This window comes from Danio aesculapii, chromosome 7, assembly GCF_903798145.1.
Source record: "Danio aesculapii chromosome 7, fDanAes4.1, whole genome shotgun sequence".
Classification (NCBI taxonomy): Eukaryota; Metazoa; Chordata; class Actinopteri; order Cypriniformes; family Danionidae; genus Danio; species Danio aesculapii.
In genome coordinates this window covers 62,135,627-62,157,553 of record NC_079441.1, presented here as the reverse complement: position 1 = coordinate 62,157,553, position 21,927 = coordinate 62,135,627, and the positions used below count along the sequence as shown (strand labels likewise).

At 34.4% G+C, this 21,927-nt stretch overlaps 1 protein-coding gene across 7 annotated transcripts in view; it reads right to left on the bottom strand.

The window, feature by feature from the left end:
- neo1a (neogenin 1a) overlaps positions 1–21,927 on the bottom strand; it is a 304,905-nt gene that overhangs the window by 49,188 nt on the left and 233,790 nt on the right. For 5 of the 7 annotated variants that reach the window (XM_056462293.1, XM_056462295.1, XM_056462296.1 and 2 more), the window contains exons 8-11: positions 16,873–17,098; positions 13,273–13,427; positions 2,680–2,828; positions 795–933 (exon numbers count right to left, since the gene is read on the bottom strand). In XM_056462293.1, the coding sequence (XP_056318268.1) occupies positions 795–933; positions 2,680–2,828; positions 13,273–13,427; positions 16,873–17,098 (669 nt within the window). The remainder of the gene's footprint in view (positions 1–794; positions 934–2,679; positions 2,829–13,272; positions 13,428–16,872; positions 17,099–21,927) is intronic. The other 2 variants (XM_056462297.1, XM_056462300.1) reach the window with 1 other exon arrangement.

Genomic DNA, 21,927 nt, shown 5'->3' with positions numbered 1-21,927 from the left:
GAAAAAAGATTTAAATAACAACATATAAACACTAATGAATACTAAATAAATAAATACTAAGGAGTAAATAATTACTAATTCTAAATACTAATACATTTTTTCAGTCATTCGTGGTATTTTCAAGTGTAATTATTTTTTTAATATTTAATTTATTTGCTCAGAAATATATCTATTGCCTGTTTGTTTTTGTATGATCATTAAATAAATGATTTTTGTTAAATTGCTGATAAAATAGTGTTAGTTATATTGTAAGAAATATCATTATCGCAACACTCAACAACAATATTATATATTGCATATTTTCCCACACTATCGTGCAGCCCTAGATATGACCACTATATGTTGTATATTTATGTTACCTTTCTCATACCCAGCCAATTTTGGGGAAAAATGAAAGCTGTAAGAATCATGGCCTAGGAGGACTTCGGTATTAATTTTACAGTGGACATAAAACTTTAACAGATGGCTAGAAGCTCACGAGTCCCCAGCTGAAGGAACAGTAATAACTACAAAATACAGTTTCATGGGGGGCAACAAATCTTTATGCCAAGTCCTTTTTTGGTTTTCAATTTACTTCTGACAGGTGTAAAAAATAAAGTTAATTTTGGACCCTGGTGATATCGACTGGTTGATTTAACTACAACAGGGTTATAGATGATAGCTGCTTTATTTATTGTTCTTGGTAAAGCTCTTATTAAGATCACTCTGGAAAAACAACAACTGCAGGGGGTTTTGGGCAGAATGGAGGAAACTGAGAAGAAGTATAAAAAGCAAAAACACGGGATGTACTGTACCATCAGAGTATGTGCGCACTGATATATCCTCAGTGGAGACTCCAGGTCCATGTTTGTTATAGGCCACCAGTCTGAAACTGTACTCCGTGAACTTCTTCAGGCCTGTCATGGTGTAGGACAGTGTGTTCACATCCAGATCCTAATCGAAAGACGATGGATATTAGACAGATAAAGTGGTGTAACGGATCACAAATCTCATGGTTTGGATGACATTATGCTTTTTGTGTCACGGATCGAACCATTTTTCAAATCAGCATAAAGGGGAGGAAACTAATGGTATTTGCTTCCATTTATTACAAAAATAGTACTGCACATAATTTTTGGTTTTAACAAACATAATATGATTATATCTATACAGTTGAAGTCAGAATTATTAGCCCTCCTGAATTATTAGCCCATTTTTTTCCCCCAATTTCTGCTTAATGGAGAGATTTTTTCCAACACATTTCAACACATAATAGTTTTAATAACTCATTTCTAATAACTGATTTATTTTATCTTTGCCATGATGACAGTAAATAATATTTGACTAGATATTTTTTAAGACACTTCTATACGGCTTAACGTAACATTTAAAGGCTTAACTAGGTTAATGAGGTTAACTAGGCAGGTTAGGGTAATTAGGCAAGTAATTGTGTAACGATAGTTTGTTCTGTAGACTATTGAAAAAAATATAGCTTAAAGGGGCTAATAATTTTGACCTTTACATGGTTCATAAAAAATTCAAAACGGGTTTTATTCTAGCCAAAATAAAATTAATATCACTTTCTCCAGAAGAAAAAAATATTATCAGACATACTGTGAAAATGTCATTGCTTGATGAAAATTCAAAGGGGGCTAATAATTCTGACTTCAACTGTGTGTGTGTGTGTATATATAAATAAATAAATAAATAATATATATATATATATATATATATATATATATATATATATATATATATATATATATATATATATATATATATAAATGGGAAAAACCAGCTGCATAAAATAAATATTCAATACTGTAAAAAATGATGTTTGCTACAGTATATAACATATTAATTTATTATTCTAAGCGTGTACAAAAACACATGACATTTATTTTTTGTCCCATTTTTAATGAATGGTTCAATAGCTCACTCATACAAACTTCAGGCTTCTTTACTTATCATTAAGCAGTTTTATAATGGCTGGTTGTCACCACCTATTGGTTAAACAGTGTAATTGCTACAACTTTCATTTTGAGCGTTAAGTTGCATTAAAATGTGATTTTAGTCTTTGCCATAAACATCAGTGTTTATATCTGAACTATAATCTATATAAAGTAGAGGTCAAGAATTATTAGTACTCCTGAATTATTCTTAATATATTTTTTTGCCTAATATCTGTTTAACGATTTTTTATTTCAACACATTTCTAAACATAATAATAACTAATTTCTAATAACTGATTTATTTTATCTTTGCCATGATGACATTACATAATATTGTACTAGATATTTGTTCAAGACACTTCTATACAGCTTAAAGTGACATTTAAAGGCTTAACTATGTTAATTAAGCAAATTATGGTAATTAGGAAAATCATTGTATAACGATGGTTCGTTCTTTATCCAACTGAAAAAAAATTCTTAAGGGGGCTAATAATATTGACCTTAAAATGGCTTTAAAAAATTTTATTTAAGCCAAAATAAAACAAATAAGACTTTCTCCAGAAGAAAAAATATTATTGGAAATACTGTGCGTTTTGCTAGCATAAAAATACACAAAACATGACTTCCACTGCATCAAAATTTGCCAGCAGTAATAAAACTGAAGCTCACGATATCAAAGCTCCACTGTGAACATTTCACATGCATTATCAAACATCACAACACATTCGATATGACATTACAGTTGTACCTGTTCATTGTCCATGCCCTTCTCCATGTAGTAGATCTTGTAGTTCTGTATCTCACCGTTGCCTATAAGTGGTACATCCCAGCTGAGACTGACAGTGTTGGGGGACGAGACCACTGCATGCAGGTTTGGAGCTGGACCAGGTACCTGGACTATTACACAGGAAGAGGAAAAATGATAGTAGATTTTAAAACATAGTACAGAACAGCATAGTATTGTATCATATGTTATTCCATTATAATAGTTACAATATTTTATTTTTTAATATGTGTGATATTTTATTATTATTTTGTGATTTTACTGTAATTAAATTAAATGAATTTTGGGTCATGTTTTATTACAACCAAACTTTCCCTTTGCTGATGCTTTCACTTTGGCTATTTTTGTCAACATAGTTGCTTATAAAAACAATTATTAAAGCAACATTATAAACGATTCTTTTATTTAATTACTGAAATTTTATTGCAACCACTGTTATAATATTTTATTATAATGTTTATTATTTAAGTTTATTATTTTAATTTTCTTTGCAAAAAAAATATTAGAGCAACATTATAAAAGCATATTTTATTTTATTTTATTTTATTTTATTTTATTTTGTTTTATTACAACCAAGTTTTACTTTGCTGATGCTTTGGCATTGGCTGTCTTTGTAAAATAAAAGCAACATTATAAACCAATATTTATTTTATTTATTTATTTATACATTTTATTTTAGGTGATATTTTATTGCAACCAATGTTATAATATTTTATTATAATGATAATTATTTTATATTTTATTTTATTTTATAATGTATTTTATATTTTATCTTATTTTATATTTTCTTTTGTTTTTTATTACAACCAAAGTTTGACTTTGGCAATTTTTGTAAAATAGTTATTTGTAAAACACAATTAGTAAAGAAAGATTATGAAATAGTAGTTTATTTTACTTAATTTTGTTTTATTTTGTGTTATTTTAATTTTGTTTTATTACCAGCATATTTTGATTCTCAATGTTTTAGTTTGATATTTGTAATAATTTTTTGGAAGTATTTTTTGTAAAACATTTGTTTGCAAAATAAAAAAAAAAATTATACAATTATTAAAGCAACATTGTAAAAGCATATTTAATTAAATTTGATTTCATTTAATTATTTAATTTATAAAATATATACTATTATTAAAGCAACAATATAAAAGCTTGTTTATTTAATTTATATTTAATTTTATTCAGTACTGTTACAAGCTTAACTGACGCTCTAGGCAAATGACGATCATGCCACCCTTGCGGTGTTCCCGCCGCCCTTTCGTGGACGTGTGTGAGCAGGGGGGGAGGGGACAGGGAGTTTTGTCATGGATAAAAGTGAAGAGGGTGGCGGGGGGTTTGTGTCACAGACGAAAGTGAAGAGGGGGGTGGGGGGAGTGGACGAAAGTGAAGGAGGAGGGGGGTGTCCCAGAGAAAAGTGAAGAGTGGGGGGTGGGGATTAGGGGCTCGTGGACGAAAGTCAAGAGCGGGGGGTCTCCATGCCACCCCTAGCAAGATGCCGCCCTGGGCAATCGCCCATATTGCCCATGCCAAAATCTGCCACTAAATTTATTTGACATGTTTTGCCTTGGCAGCACAGTGGCTCAGTGGTTAGCACTGTTGCCTCAGAGCAAGAAGGTCGCTGGTTTGAGTCTCGGCTGCGCCAGTTGCCATTTCTGTGTGGAGTTTGCATGTTCTCCCTGTGTTCGTGTGGGCTTCCCCCAGTCCAAAGACATGCACTGTAGGTGAATTGAATAAACTAAATTGGTCTTAGTGAATGAATGAGTGTGTGAATGAGAGAGTGTACAGGAGTTTCCCAGTACTGGGTTGCAGCTGGACGGGCATCGGCTGCATAAAACATATGCTGGAATAGTTGGTGGTTCATTCTGCTGTGGTTACCCCTAAGGAACTAAGCTGAAGGAAAATGAATGAATGTTTGTTGCATGCACCGATGCTTTGGCAGTATTGTTTGCAACACAATCACGGCAGTGAAGCACTTTGAAACTGATTGAGTAGCGAGTGTTTTCTCATCTGTGCTCAGCATATGACAGTGTCATGTGTCGACAAACACCTCTGGCAGAAAGCAGACTAACACAAGCCAGCTCGGCCTGCAGGATTGACGTGATTTCATTTGCTCAGCAGAGCGGAGAGAATGGAAATGAGATTCTATGTTGCTTAACTTTTGTTTACTTGCTAGGGTCATGAATCATTACATTCAATTACAGGCTTCGATGAGTGTCCGTTAAATCTGTTGCTTCCAACACGCTCGCAACTGACATGCCTTCAGGCACTCATCATGCACAATCATCTCTACATTACATGACATATAATAGCATTTGAATAGCACTGACTTGGACAACTGGCCAATTTTTAAGTAAGTTGGCAAGTAGTCATTTATAAGACACTTTAATTCAGTATGCTTATAGTATGAACAATAACACTGTAAATAACACAAAACAAAACAAAAAGCATGTAAACACTACTAAAATGACAAGAAATTGTATTATTTATACAAAAATGAAGGAAAAATTATTAGCCCTCATGTGAAATTTTCATTTTTTTGTTTAACAAAGCATGGCAATTCTCACAGTATATCCTACTATATTTTTTCTTCTGGAGAAATTCTTATTTCTCTTAATTTAACTGCAATAAAACCAGTTTAAAAATAATATTAATAATAAAAACAACTTTTAAGGTAAATATTACCCATTGAGCCTCTAAAGTGACGTGCAAAAAATAAATAAATAATGAAGAGTTTCGTGATATGCATGTCGTGTACACATGATACCTCAACATTTATCTCTTTGTTGTGCGCATGCGATATGTATGTCTGTCATGCGCACGTGATGCATATGTTGTGTGTTGTCATACGTATTGCATTCGCAAAACATAGCATGACATAGCATTCGCATGACATCGCATGACAACGTGACAGTCAAACATATCGTAGACATACATATCATAGACATACATATCGTACGTGTACAACATACGTATCTCGTTCGCATGACATACATATCATGCGCACACGACATGCATATCGTGGCAGATATACACATCGTGTGCGCACAACATATGTATTGCGAAATAGACATGCATATCGTGACAGACATACATATTGTGGACACGACATATGTATTGCAACAGACATACACATCATGTGCACACAACATAGACATACATATTATGCACACGACATATGTATTGCAACATAGACATACATATCGCGACATAGTGTATATATGTATATATATATGAATATGTATATATAAACGACATATATCGTGTGCACACGACATATGTATTGCGACATAGACATACATATCGTGTGTGTACGACATGCAAATCGTTGTCAAAGTATATCACGTTTGCATGACATATCATGTGCACACGAAATATCGCGACATAGACATACATATCGTGTGCACACGACATATTTATTGCGACATAGACATACATATCGTGTGTGTACGACATGCAAATCGTTTTCAAAGTATATCACGTTTGCATGACATACATATCATGTGCACACGAAATATCACGACATACATATCGTGTGCACACGACATATTTATTGCGACATAGACATACATATCGTGTGTTTACGACATACAAATCGTTTTCAATGCATAATATCACGTTTGCATGACATACATATCATGTGCACACGACATATCGTGATATAGACACATATCGTGTGCGCCAGACATAGGTATTGCAACATAGACATAAATATCGTGTGTGCACGACTTATGTATCGGATTTGCACAACATAGTTTTGCGTGCACATGATGTGTATTGCGTGTGCACAACATATATCGCAATATGTATGTCTATGTCATGCACACGCGATACGCATGTCATGGGAACTCTGTCTATGGTGCGATATGTACGATGCGCACACATGATACGATCTATGTTGTGCTAACGCGATACGCATGACGTGCATGCGATATGTATGTTTATGCCATGCACATGTAATACTTATATTGTGTGCAAGTGGAACTAATGTTGTGCACGCAATATCTATCCCGTACGCACAGCATAGTATCGTGTGCACACATGAAAGTCATTCATTCATTCATTTTCTTTTCAGCTTAGTCCCTTTATTATTCCGGGGTCGCCACAGAATAAACCGCTAACTTATCCAGCATATGTTTTATGCAGCGGATGCCCTTCCAGCCGCAACCCATCTCTGGGAAACATCCATACACACTCACTCACACTCATACACTACAGACAATTTTTAGCCTTCCCAATTCACCTGTACCACATGTCTTTGGACTGTGGGGGAAACCAAAGCACCCGGAGGAAACCCACGCGAATGCAGGGAGAACATGCAAACTCCACACAGAAACGCCAACTGCGCCACTGCGTCGCCCTACACATGAAAGTCTTCATTATTATTCTTTTTTGAGACATGTCAGTTTAGGGCCTCCGTAATTACCCCCCTTTGAAATTTAAATATTTTGCTTGGCTACAGAACAAACCTCATTAACCGAACTCGCCTAATAAAATATTCTGTCACCATGGCAAAAATGTTATTACAAAATTAGTTATTAAAACTATTGTGTGTTTAAAAATGTGTTAAAAAAGATAAAATCAATCTCATAACTTGGGAACAATTTTTTTTAATTATTGCTTGGGGGTTTTCACCTTTAATGTATAGGACAGTAGAGAGCATTGACAGGAAAGCATGAGGAGCAGAGAGAGGGGAAGGATTGGTATAGGACCACGAGGCGGGAATCGAACTAGTGTCGCCGTGAGCACCGGAGTGCATGTGACGATGCACTAACTACTACGCCACTGGCGCCGACTTGGAAACGGTTATATCATTTTGCATGTGTGTGTGTGACGAACTTTAAATAGGGAAATTATTGAAACTCTTAAAAATTTTTTCAAGCGAGATGCTAATGGTCTAATCCAATTCAATGTTTTATGCTAAGCTAAGCTAAGCTAAAAGTGCTCCCGGATGCCCTGGAGATCGGCTGAATGTATACAAAAATGTTAAAAATATTTCTTTTTTTCACCCCAAAAAGTGGACTGTTCCTTTAAGACTAAAATATAGCTTCTTGTTTACTAAAAAAAAAAATCTCCATTTTTCTTTAGCAGAATTGGAAAATAAAGGACAAATTGTATTAACTGCCTTTCTGCTGCTTTATGTCTTTAGCGACAAATTAAAGTATGTCAATGAAAATGTTTAGTTAATGTTTCCTTTATTATTTTAAGAGTCATAATGTTAAATAATTACTTTGACATTTAAATATGCTGTTCAGCTTTAAGAACAAAATTTTTAGGATTAGTAAGGCTCAGCATTACTGAGAGCGTGCCTGTAACTGAAGTAACTAACTCAGTGTACAACAATTAACTCCAGTAAACAGTTTGTTTCACTTAAATCCAAGTTGCCAGCCGTCATTATTTGCTGCTGAGAGGAAAAGACAGAATAACGTCCTTTCTGAAGCATGATAGTCTCGGACGACTATAGTACACACACATCATGACATGGCAGCATGAATGGATTTTTGAGTTTAACTACAGTACATCCTCTGAGCCACTTCACCACACATCTGCAACAACGCTTTATCAACATTCATCCAGTAACGCTCACACTGATCCATCCTCCGCGTTCAGGCTCAAGCATAAACTGCATTCAACGTCTTCCATGAGTCATTGCGCAAACTTTGATCACGCGTTTCTGGCATCTTTAACGGCTGACGGAGAAATCGCTTTATCTCAGTTCCACAGACATCCATTCAATCCAACATCAACACTGCTTTTGATAGCGATGTTTCTACAGCCTGGGACGGGGAGCGCCTACACTGGATTAAGCGTGTATGACTTGTGCTCAGATTCATTCATAATGTTCTCAGTTATATATATATATATGTGTGTGTGTGTGTGTGTGCGTGTGTGTGAGGCTGATCTCCACACAGCAGGAGTCCCGAGAGTGCCAGGATCCCGCTAACACACATTATAAAGTGCTTATAGCCGTCAGAGCCAAGGACGCGGAGAGGAGCCGGTCTGACCCAGAAACAGTTTGCGTCTGGGATGATCATGTTTCACGTTGATGGAGTCGGGCCATATACCTTCAGAGACGCGTTTGCTTTAAAAGCCAGCAGGTGTTTACTTGTGCTCCCCTACAGTATATAATGAGCTTTTAAACTGACATTGAGGTATCGGAGGAGTTTGAGGGAAGAAAACCTCCAGAGGAAATGTTCACAGCGTAATCTCTTAGGCCCAAAACACACTCTTGACAAGTTTGTGAGTGTATTTCATGCCTTGTTGCCTTCTGGAATGTTGTCGGAGCGTAATTTGAAATGCAACTGTGTCAGTAAACATCAGGTTTTAAATACTTCATAAATCTCATCCGAACGCATCTTGAGTTAGGGTCTGTTTACTCTAAGAATGATAACTGTGTTAGGGTGAAGTGAGGGGTGTAAATTTTTGCCTAATCCTAATTCTATTTTATGCCTCTACCTTTTCACCTCCCTCTTGGCTCTAGAAACAGTGTGAAGAGGTGTGGATAGAAATATCCATCTAAAAAAATGGGACATCGCTATTACACATGCACATCATCATCATGTTGTCACTAGCGCAGGTTGCAAGCGCAGTGGGATGAGTGTTTTTAATTCATTCATATGAAAGTAGAGAATAATGCACTGCGTGACCGTTGATGCTAATCTTGCGTATTCGACGTTATGCACTCCAGCACCAAGATTGTTGATACAGTGGTCGCCAAATAATATAAGAAATGCACTTAGGCCTTGATCCCACTGAATGCACTTTATGCATTGAGGCGCCTTTTTTATTATTATTTTTTAAATTGGCTCGTGTTTTAATCACCTTCTGCACCTTGCATTTTTGCTGTTGCAAAAAATAGCATGCTATCTGATTGAATCAAATGAAAGCAGAGGCGAGGTTTCCGTTGATGTGACAGCAATATTTATGTTGTCAAGACCATTACGAAGACTTTTAAAGATGGCTGAAAGACAACTGGTCACTGTTTCGAGGTATGCCTAATTTACACAAGCAACGACTTTGTAGCTGCCTGTCAATCTGGGTAGCGATTAAAACCGCTAGTGGACAGTCCAACCTAGAGGTTGCTTAGGTAATGTTTATGGTGATATTCACAGAGAGGGAATGAGTTTACATTTCACTGAAAGTAAACATTGCTCAGAAAAAACACTAAATGTAAATATAGCCGCAAGCGGCAATTGACAGGGTTTGAGCATTTGACAACCTAATTGACATTTAGGCAGTTTAAATGTATGACCAGCCAAAATTCAAAGCCGACCCTAAAGAAATCTATGATGGAATGTAATAACTGGAAAAATATAATCTGTAAATGAATGAAGTGGCAAGCTGGGACTAAATCAGATTTTTACCACGTTAAGATGTGATTCAGAAGATTTTTAACTGCAATTTCAGTGATAATAAACAGTAGGAATGAAAAAAACAGAGCTCTTCAACCACTATGACCAAACAATTGGTCTTGTGCTGCCATCAAGTGACTAAAATGGTAGGTGACAATTGAAAGTCTGTGACTTAGTGGCTAATATTAAGAGTATTACAAATGTATGTATTCGATGCGTTTTAAACATCAATGGACATGACTGGAAAAACAATGAGTAAATAAATTAAGTTTTAATATTAGACTAAATTTGTTTTTAAATGCTATAACAGTGTTTATACCATACCAAGATGTGAATTAGAATGATCTTAAATGGAATTTTAGCAACTCTGAACCAACATTATGTGATCTTGTGCTGTCATTTTGTGGCTAAATTTAGTAATTTTTAAACCATTTGCAGATGCATATACATATTGTCACATATAAATCACATATAAATGTGCTTGTTATATTTATCTAAAGAGAAAAATTCAAAAATGTTTCATAATTATTGATTTAGACAGTCCAGACATTTGTACAACACTGGACAAGTTCCCAAAAGCATTTTTAAATAATGGTGAATAATTAATGGACAGTTTGAGTGACAGCAGTGAATTTTGTGCCAAAGTGATCAGAATGAACAGGCCTGTCATATGCCTGAACCCCTAAATAAATCAGCAAATAAAATACTTATTGAAAAGACGATCAAGAAAAAAAGTGTTCTCTGTCATTGCGGCTATTTATCTGCTGTAAATGCAGGTCTGTGTTGATCTACAGCACGGAGAATACAACCAGCCTCAGCAGGAGCTGAGAGAGGATCACGTGAGTTCTATTGGTGCTCCTATTGCCTGTCAATTAAGAAAGTCGCTCTTCATTTTCATAAAGTTGAAGGATTCTCAACTTTGCTGCGTCATTCGACATGCCCACCTTGTCGTCAACGGTCGCTGTTGCTCACATAGACGGAGGTTGCCAGAAGTTGCTGAAATGAACAGTCACTTGTTGCTTTGCTGCTGAGAGTCGCTCGTAGTGTGGACGCAGCTTAATCCAGAGCTGTATGCATTCAGGGAAATCTCTCATATCTCATTGTTTGTAGTGTGGTCCAGAAAAATCTTCATTTGAAGGGCTATATAGCACATACCTCTTACCCATATGGCTCCAAGCTGGGGATGGGTATCGTTAAGGTTTTAACGATATTACTACTTTTATCTATATCACTTATCGGTTCGCTACTTTAATGGTTCTCTTATCGGTACATTTTGTACTGTTTGTTTATGAAAGAAAAAAACAAATTGACCAGAATTAACAACACTTTGTTTTATTATTATGTTTTTAATATAAAATAAAACTAAACCAATAATTGTAAAACAAATTTTAAAAAAATTTCTGTAAAAGAATGTACAATAGTTTGAAGGAAACTGACTTCTGGATAAAAATCAACATTCTTGCCTTTTCAGGCAGAAGTCGGGATCTTTCTTGGTTTATTGTGCTCCCTGCAGTTGAAAATATCCTTTTTGAGATGCAAAATGCAGTAGAATGAGATAATGTTTATGATTTTTCATTAACTCATTCACATAAATGAGTTAATGGTGTTTTAGGAGTTAACTGTGCTTTTAATACTTTTGGAGCATCATGCAATGTAAAAATAAGCAGTTTTTATAATTTCTTAATAAGCATAGTTTATTATTAGGCTATTCATATGTTATATTTGTAAATACAGCTGATGTAAAAGTATTTTTAATGTTTAAGATTTATTTAGGCTACTGCAGAAAAAAAAATACAGTTTTTATTGTAACGGAATGTGTGTGTTTACTTGACTATTAATATTTGACTAATTTGGGTGATTGACTGCTGGCATAACAATGTAGATGATGTAACATTTCCGTTAGTAGCTAGGCAGTGAAAAACTTTTCATTACTTTTTATTGCAGTTAACGCACTATTGAAAGATACTTTCACTTAGCCAGATTGCTTGCGTTTGCATTTTGCGTGAAACAACTGCGTTTGTTGCAACGTGCATTGTCGCTGTCCACTTGGGAAATAAAACCCGTTTGGTTCACTGGCGAGTCTGTGTCACAAGCTATGTGTATGCACTTTGCGCGAGAACTGTGAAGGCTTTTATTACTTGATGCGCTCGCTGGAAACACAAGATTGCCAACTCTGCAGACGAATATCAAATATCGCAAATTAGAAAAGGTTGGTCAGTTAAGTTATGCTACTGTAAGTAATGTTTATTCAGCAGTAACTCTCCAGTGCCGATAGCAGAAAGATTAACATCAGAGCTTATCACTACTTCGGTCTTTTATAATGTAGTACTGAAACCGATAAAGTACTGAGTTTCAGTACTCTACCCTACAACAAGCTAAAGAGAATTTGGACACCCCCACCCCATTCACATGAACAGTCAAAAAAAGGGGTAGGCGTAAGTGGAAGAGCTAAGTAGTAGAATTACAGTGCCTATAGAAAATCAGCATAATAAATAAAGAAATTATTTCAAAGTGGTATAATGATTTTCTCTAGGCACTGTACTATAGCTGACCTGAGCTGATGCTGTGGCGTTCATGGAGGAATGGAGTGCATGAGACTTGGAGAATTTCAATGGAGATTCCTGAAAGACCACAGTGACAAACGAGTCACCGTAATTTTTTTTCCTTGCCACTGGCTTGCTCGGATCGTGACTTGTAGAACTGCGCATCGATGGATTCGTTCTTCAGTGTTTGGACTTTCAGCAGTGAAATTTAAACCACACTGAACTGAACTAAGCTGAACTTCAACTCTAAAATCTGGACTTTACTAGAACTTCTATGTTAAGCTGCTTTGAAACAATCCACATTGTAAAAGCGCTATAAAAATAAACATGAATTGAATTGAACTATATAATTAAATACTATATAATTCTTGACCTTATAAAAGTGGATACAAATAAAGTTTCTTGGATTTTACACATGGCAATTCCCTTTAGATTTACCATACAGTTTTAAATGATAAATGTTTATTTATAAATGTTTACATTTTTGCTTTTATCCAAAGCGTCATATTTTGGAATGAACATACTGTACACATGTGATCAGTTCTTGCCTTCAAACTCACAATGTTAGTATTTCCACATCATGCGCTAATATTTGAGCCATTTCTCAACTTTTTATTCATCAGTCAATCAAATAAAAGGGTACAATATGTAGCTTTTGCAAGAAGTCTTACCTTCAGGCTGGGTTTCGACCCTCAGAGGGGCTGAACTCTCTCCAGGGCCGTTTTTGTTGTGCGCCACCACACGGAAGGCATACTTGGTGTCTGGCATGAGGTTCTGAATGGTGACTTGCATTTCTCCTGGACGACTGGTGTTTACGATCCTCTCCCTGTACAGGATGAGCGCAACAAACATGATATGAGACTGAAACAGGAGATCACTGCTGAATCCTTGATTTTTCCTCGAGTCAATAACGATTCATAGCGAATAGGGTTATTAATATCATACAGAATGGCATTATAAATATTAATAAGAGCAGCGTGTGCATAGAATCATTAGGTACAATAAAAAAGGCTTCTTGGAAGAAGAATTTCCCAAAAAGAATTCATCACATAGTTATGTAAAATTGCATTTATTATGTATTAATTATTCAAATTTATGGTTATGTTTTATTTTTTAAATATAATATTATATTTAATTACTTGAATGCAAATTAAGCCTTAACATAAGCTGTAAATATATTTAAATGACAAATAAGGCACAAAATGTGCTTTATCATAATATGTTAAGTATTATATACATTGCTCAGCATAACTGAGCACACCCTATTTTAAAAATGAATATTTGTATCCATTTCCCAGGGAATATGGACAACGCATTTTGGTGAATTTAAACAAAACAGATTTATTAAACAGATTTATTTATTAAAATCATATTTGTCATCAAACATATTTAGAAATTGAAAGATAATACAATTAAATTCAAGCAAAATATTGTAAAAATTAATTATAACATACTATTTTTTTTCTTTAGATTTTTCCTGTTTTTTTTATTATTTATTTGTATTTAATATTTTTCTATAACATATACATTTTGGTGAACTAGTTTTTGGACCGTTATCGCAAGTTTTTTTGTTAGATAAGCTCCAGATTTGACTTCAGTACTGACTAATCTAATGTATATGCACAAATATAATATTGTAAAGCTTCCTATTAAACATATGTATTTAAAAGACAGATTTGTGAGGGGTGTACCTACTGTGTATATGCTGAGCACTCTTTTCATCATAATATCAAAAACATTTATCAAAATAAAAATCGAAAATATCATATTTTTCCTTAATAGTGATTATTAAATTCTTATTACTGTTATGCAGTGTTTCAAAATAAATGAGTCAATTAGCTAATTCTTTAAATAGTGTTATTGAAAAGTGATTCATTCACATAAGCTTCATTTAAAGTCAGTACAAGATATACTACCATGATAAATAATAATCAATAAAGATTAAATATAATTTATAATAGCCTGGAAACATTAATTGGTGTTATATAGATATACTGTACATTTTGGTGTTATATGCATATACATACATTTGAAGAGTTCAGATGCAAAAGCCGCTAAACGCCACTTCCGCAAAAATGAGATAATGACATTGAGTGAATGCTTTAGGCACGTAGTACACCATAAACAAATAGATTTGCTTCTAATCATCCAAATCCCAGCGTCAGCGTGTTCAGAAACAACAGTTTGTTGGCAAAAGCTGCTGAATGCCACTTGCCTTTGACAGCATAAGCCGTTATATCCCGAGAACCAATTAGCAGGCGTGAATCGAATCATATGTTTTCAATGTAGCAGCGCACTGATACGCCAGTTTTTATGAGGAGACTGCTTGCGATTTCGATTTTAAAAGATGGAGTTTGATGAACTGGATGAGCCTGTCCGACTGTCAGTGAATGGCAAATGAAAACGTCCCTTACCTCAAAATTCTGCGCATTATAAGAAAAAGAAAACACACAGTACAGTCGGAAGTGTAGCCTTCATTCATAATGCTTTTTTGCGCAGTGATGCTACTTTGAATGAGTCCGAATTACTATACATTAAACGGCAACTGTTCTTCACGAAAGACGAAGTTAAGAAGCTGTTCTTTTATCCCACGTGGATGTAATATAAGCAATGAACGAATGAATGAATGACAGCTTCTAAAATTGTCTGAGAGACATCCCCGTTTAACCCAGTAGGCCCACCTTGTGTTTTATTTGCTAATGTAAGCTATTTTTTAAAATATAAATATAATGTATAAAACTATACATTTCTAATACTTCAAATTACCTTTACGTCTGATAAGCTTTTTATATCAATGGACAATGCACAGATATTGATGTTTCACAACATTTTTTGAATCTACCAAGCCTAGTTTACAATGTTTACATTGCTCTACTTAAATTAAATCTAAATGCCAAATATCAGAAATGACAACAGATTGTTAAGATTTAATTGATGTCAGTTTTAATGTTAATGATTATTGCACTTACTTGACAGATTCAATTCATTTATTTTCCTTTTGCTTTTTCTCTGGTTTATCAAAGCGGAATGAACCGCCACTTATTTGACAGATTTATGTTTTTTTTTTTTATTTTAGGTGGTTTGTGTAATTGTTTTATGCTTGGTAAAATAAATTCTAATTGCATCTTTAGTGATTACACTGTCTTCACCCAATAGGTGGATTTAGAGGTTTTTGCAAAAAAAGCTCAAGTGGATTTAGCTGGTATTGACGCAAAAGAAAATTTACCTTGATAAAAAAAACAAAGAATTGTCTAAAGTGACATTTTTGAAAAAAAAGTTATTTTGTTTACTAGCTAATGACTAGGCCCACATGGAATCTGCGCGCGCAGAATTCCGCAGATTTTTCGCAAATTTCCGCAGATTTTTAGCCCATTCTGTTTGTTTACTTGAGTAAATGTGCGTAAATCTATATTTATTCATTTTTAAATCTAATAATATGAAAATGTTTATCTGATTTATGTACAATGCAGTTTGTAAAGTAATATTTTTAGTAATCTAATAGTAAAACTAATCTAATAGTAATCTAATAGTAATAAGTAATCTTTTAGTAGATATATTATAAGAGACTTGCTTTGTTTACCAAATAAAGTGAATATAATTGGATTTGCATTTTATTAAATAACATTAAATAAGTATTTAAAAGATATAATTTTTTATTTTACATATTAAGGTTTTTGTTATGATACTCCCAAAATATTTCAGCAGAAATCTGCAGATTTTTACCAAAATTCTCCACAGAAATAGCAAAATGCATCCGCAGATTCCGTCTGGCGCTACTAATGACCTTATCATTATCTATAAAATGAAACTTCTGACCCTAATTATAGGAGCCTGATAGAAAATGCTCATTTACAAGAAAAAAGGTCTGATGGATTTAGAGGGTTTTGCATCTGAACTCTTCATATATATACACACACACTCACCAAGGCTGCAATTATTTGACATAAAAAATACAGTAAAACAAGTCATACAGAAAACATAATTACAATTCAAAATATCTAACATATTTAACATCTAAAATATTTAACATAATTCAAAAGTTAATAATTCCTATGATTTAAAGCTGAATATTCACCATCATTAATCCAATATTGAGTGTCACATGATCCTTCAAAAATGATTTTAACTTACTGATTTGGAAACATTATTATTATTGTTATTATTATTATTATTATTATTATTATAAATAATTTTGAAACAATCTTGCTGCCTAATATTTTTCGTGGAAACTTTAGAATGGAATGGTATAAATGTGACGTAGGTGCCCCTGCCTGTTAGTGCCCTCCAGGCTGTAGTAGACCGAGTAGGTGACATCGTCTCCATGTGGTTCAGCAGGAAGGCGCCAGGTCAGCTTGAGGAAGCGGGTGGACACCAGGGACGCCACCACATCACGGGGGGCGGAGGGTGTGGGGCCAGCACCGCCTCTGGAGCCTGGCATTAGACGGTCAGTAGTAGCACGGGTCAGTGAGGTGGGACGGGGTAAGGGGAGGGTTACATCTTACAGTGCAGACAGTAGGGTGACGTGAGTGGAGCAGGTGAGTAAAAGCAGAAAGACAGGGTGGAGAGCAGACATTTACACGCAGATCCAGGGAAGAAGGGACGGAGAGCAAAACCAAGGAAAACAGAGGGAACACATAAAAAAGAAAGAAAAACAAACAAACAAAAAGGGCTTCCATGAAAGGAAATCAACAAAACAGTGGAATAAACACAGAGAAATATGACAAAACTGTAATCACAGTGAAGGAATGTCTGGAACGGGCTAAAGTGCACTCAAAAAATGGCTCTTCTTGTTCAAACTACTTGAACCAACACAATTCTGAAGGTTTTTTGGAGACAAGTTAATTATTTTATGTTCAATCTAGGGCTGGGCGATATTGCAAATTATCACGATATGATGTTTCATATCATTCAATATCAATAATTATTGAATATTTTTTTAACAATACATTTAGGAATATTAGGATTTTTTCAATTTAACCACTTTATTTTAATTAACCAACATTACTAAGACAAATAGTTTTCATAGTCACAAACAAAAATATTTAAACAAAATATTTCATCTCTTTATAATAAAATAAACATATGTGTTAAAGAGACTTTTAAACCTGATCAATGTTTCAAAGTGTGTGCAATGGTAAAGGTAGATCAACATCTCTACGGTGTCAATAATAATGATACAGTAAACCTCAAACTCTGTAAACAAACCAAATTATGATAATCAAATCTGAGCTTTCAAGTAAAGGAACTGACCATCCTTATTCAAATACACACTGCAACATTACAAATAGTGAAGTTGAATGACTACATTACCCATATGCTAAAAACTCTTTCAGACGGGGTGCTAGTGGCTAGTGGCATTTTCAGAGGCATCTCTTGTATAGGCGACTACTAACCGTTTTTTCAGAAGATGACAAACGGACAAACCATTGCTGCAGCTCTGGTACAAGGTAATGAAGATAAATAAAAACAGCTGCAGTGTTTGGATGTGCTGTGTTTGTCTGAGGTATTTAGTCTGTCCTTATTACTGAAATGTGAATATTCCATACAAAGTGAGAAGCAGATTGGTTATTTCTATTTACATGAATCGCTTTTTAACTAAGTGTACCTGGAAACATGTGCGCATCGTGCAAGTCGCGCGCCTCCATTGGAAATGACAAACTTACACCCTAAGCTTATTGGCATTCCTTCCAAGCCGTGAGCTCAGCAGCCACATTTTAATAAAACTATAGCGCTTCATTCCCAAACTACAAACCAAACTTTTTTTATAGTTATTGAGAATGGTGTTCTCAAAAAAAAAAAATGATTAAGTTAACTTAATCGATTTGTGTTGAGACAGCATGAACGAATTGTGTGGAACCCTGCATTTTTTTACAGTGTGGGCAATAATTATGAAAAGCTTAATTGCAGGAGGCTTGCTTTCAACTTTTTCTTTCTAACAAGAATAGTTCACCTTAAATTTAGACAAAAATTCTCAACGCAGGCTCATTGGAAATACGTGGGTTGGCCTACATTTTTGCAAAATGTAAAATACGATGCTCCGGGTTTTGTTTTGTTTTACGTTTCAATGACAAATCCACTAGAGGGTGCTGTCTTTGTGAATCTGAAATATAATACTTAGGGAATGATTTTCCACATGGTTTATTAACAAACAGATATGAGCCCCTTTCACACATACAGATTTTTCTGGAAAATAACTGGCAATTTTCCAGAAAGGGATCATGTGTGAACAGGCCCTTTTTTAAAATACTGATAAATTCATAAAAGAGAAGTTGTAACATTACCAGTAATATACCCGAAATGCTGCTCTGTGTGAATGCAGATGAAAATTGCTGGAAAGAGCGCATTCAGGTTTGGAACGTGCTAACATAAGACGTCAACTCCAACCAATCACTCAGACGCATCCGCACTGCTTATGAAAATAAAAGCCTTTGAATACGTTTCCAGACACATTTAGCTACTGCCTGTTAGCCAGATAACGTTTCTAAGTTCATTATAAATGCCAACTGAGGAAAAAATGATCGATAAAATGCTTATAATAAACTGCTGTGAGTTTACCTGCAAGCCCTGCGTTCAGCTGCGTGGCACTCTTGCACATTAAGGAGTGCTCCGGTGGGCACTAGCACATATACAAATGTACATCTCAACATGCAAAAGTGTTCCTCTTTAGGTTTACATCTAATGTTCACAATACTTATCCATCCATCGAATTTGTAATGTAGACAAATGTGTAAACATTTAGCTGCGGTTTGAGCTTCTGCCTTTGGATATCTCTGGGACAAAAGCAGCTACATGAATGCTAAAGCTTTAAACAAAAATGAAACCATCAACAAAAGCTCGACCCCTACTATGTTTACAAATACAAGCGCAGCTGTTTAGAGGCCATTTCTGGTTAATGATGTCAGAATTTGCCAGTATTTTGGAATGGATGTGTTAATGGTCTTTTCCGGAACAGCGCTTTTTGAATTTACTTGTAAAGTGGTTCAGGAAATTTTCCAGATATTTTCCGGTATCACTGTGTGAAAGGGGCTATGGATGCGATACATTTAGTTTGTTTGAATGTAGCAGAATAAATTATCTATTAATTTTTTTGGTTTTGACTCCATCTTTAAGTTTTTCGGTTTTCAAATTCAAGCTGATCCAAAGAACACCAACACAGCCAGCCATTTTTAATGACTAACATACATCTAGAGGTCCAAGATATGTGAAATATGTCATGCCGAGGCTTCTGTGGTTCAATTTAAGGACGTCTGACTCATCTTTTCTACTTAAGGAATGAAACCCGAGACACAAAGAAGCACCTCTAAAAATGTGTCAAGATTATTTGCCTTTTGTGGCCAACAGTGGCACTTTGAATGAAACAAACTGTGTTTCATTTGCATCTGCCAACAGACATATTCTGTGAAAGGACTGCATATAAATCAAACATTATATGTATGATTGATGAACGGTGTCATTCTAATGTGATTTGTTGACTGTGGTTGATAATAACATGAGTAGATAATAAAATATCTAACGTGTACAGCAACACCACAATTGTTGATCCAGACTGAAACAATCAGCATCAGAGAAAATAATAATAATCCCCATTCACGTTAGAAAATATGCAATCATGTCAAAAAGATAACTAAAGATTATGCATTTCACACCTCAAATGACAGATATATAAACTATATTTTATTCTAAGCTAACAAAGGAGAGCAATGAAACCAAATGAAAGGCAAATATTGACTAAAACAAATATGTGTCAAATGTGTCAAACTGGCAAGAAACCAAAGTCTACAATTTAAAAAAAAATCTCAGATTTCAATATGAACACAAAGAAAGATCAAATAGTAACACTTTAAAATGATGGTCCATTAGTTAATGTTCACTGACATTAAGGAGGAATAATCTTGTGAAGCAATTATTTAATCATTGTTCCAACATAAACGAATGCATTATTAAAACCCAATGATGTGCTTGTTATCATTAGTTAATGCACAGTGAGTTCCCATGAACTATATGAACTAACGTTTTTACATTTAAATAACATCACCTCACATTAACAAAGATGAACAAATACCGTAATAAATGTATTACTTAATGTTTGTTTACTAATTGTTTCTGTACAAATTTTTTGTCAAGTTTTCTCAATATTTCAACACTAATGTTATAGTATTACACACTTGCATTGTCATTTGTTTCATTTTTTAGGGTAAAAATCAGAAACTTGTCAAATTTGACAAAAAATGTCAAATATTATGTCTTCTAATACAGATCAAATTCTGAGCAAGACTATTTCCATTTAGTAGTTAACACTGGAGCTACCATAATTCTAGAACTACTACAATGGACATCTGATGTCATTCTGACCATATCGATAAGACATAAAATTCATATAAATATATTGCGTTATATTTACATTAGAAATTGAGATCTATTTACAAACTTCTATTGAGATTTCGGAACTGTGCTTTGAATATCTGTCATCATATTTTACCAAGTCATTACACAGTAATAAGATCAGAAAAAAAATAACTCACAGTAGTGTAAATGTTTTTGATATTTTCAAAGGAATATTCGAAGTCAAGATATATTTTTGCTATAAGAAAGTAATGTTTTTGTTAGCAGAAAGTGGTTAGGCAACAGATGCACTCATATTTAAAGACACTGGGAAAGGTAGCGGATGTTGAAATGAATGCAGTCAAGTTATGACCATTCAAGGTAAAAATACTCATACTCATTTATGAGCTTAATAAAATAACATTATAATCAGGCATGTGATCAGCCGAGGACAAAAAAATAAGAAATACGAGCCCAGCCCCACCCCCTCAATTAAAACACACCATTTACCCACATCATATAAATAGTTAACTATATGCAACAAACAAAACTATTTCATTTTTAATAATAATTGTATTTATTATGACACTGTTATTCACAGTTTCTTTTTAATGGGTTAAAGTAAAAAAAAAAACTGTTAAAAAACACTGAAAAAAAGAAATTCTTTTCTGTTTTAGTTTTACAGAGTAAATGTGGTCGTGACAATGCAGCCCCATTGAGCTCAGAATATACAGAAATCTGTATTTATATATAAAAATCCCTGATTATAATGAAATACATATTTATTTAGGAAAAGTCAGTGTACTATGGTTACATTGGTTTTATAGTTACACATTTTAAAAATGGTCGAAATGACTGCCTCTTTAGTTTTAGAGTTAAATTAACATATTATTGTTATAGCAGATTATTACATGGCTGTCTGGAATACTCGATTCTGATTGGTCAGCCGCAACATTCCAAGGTATTATTTTTGAAATAACAACCACTAAACAGCGCAGGCTCTT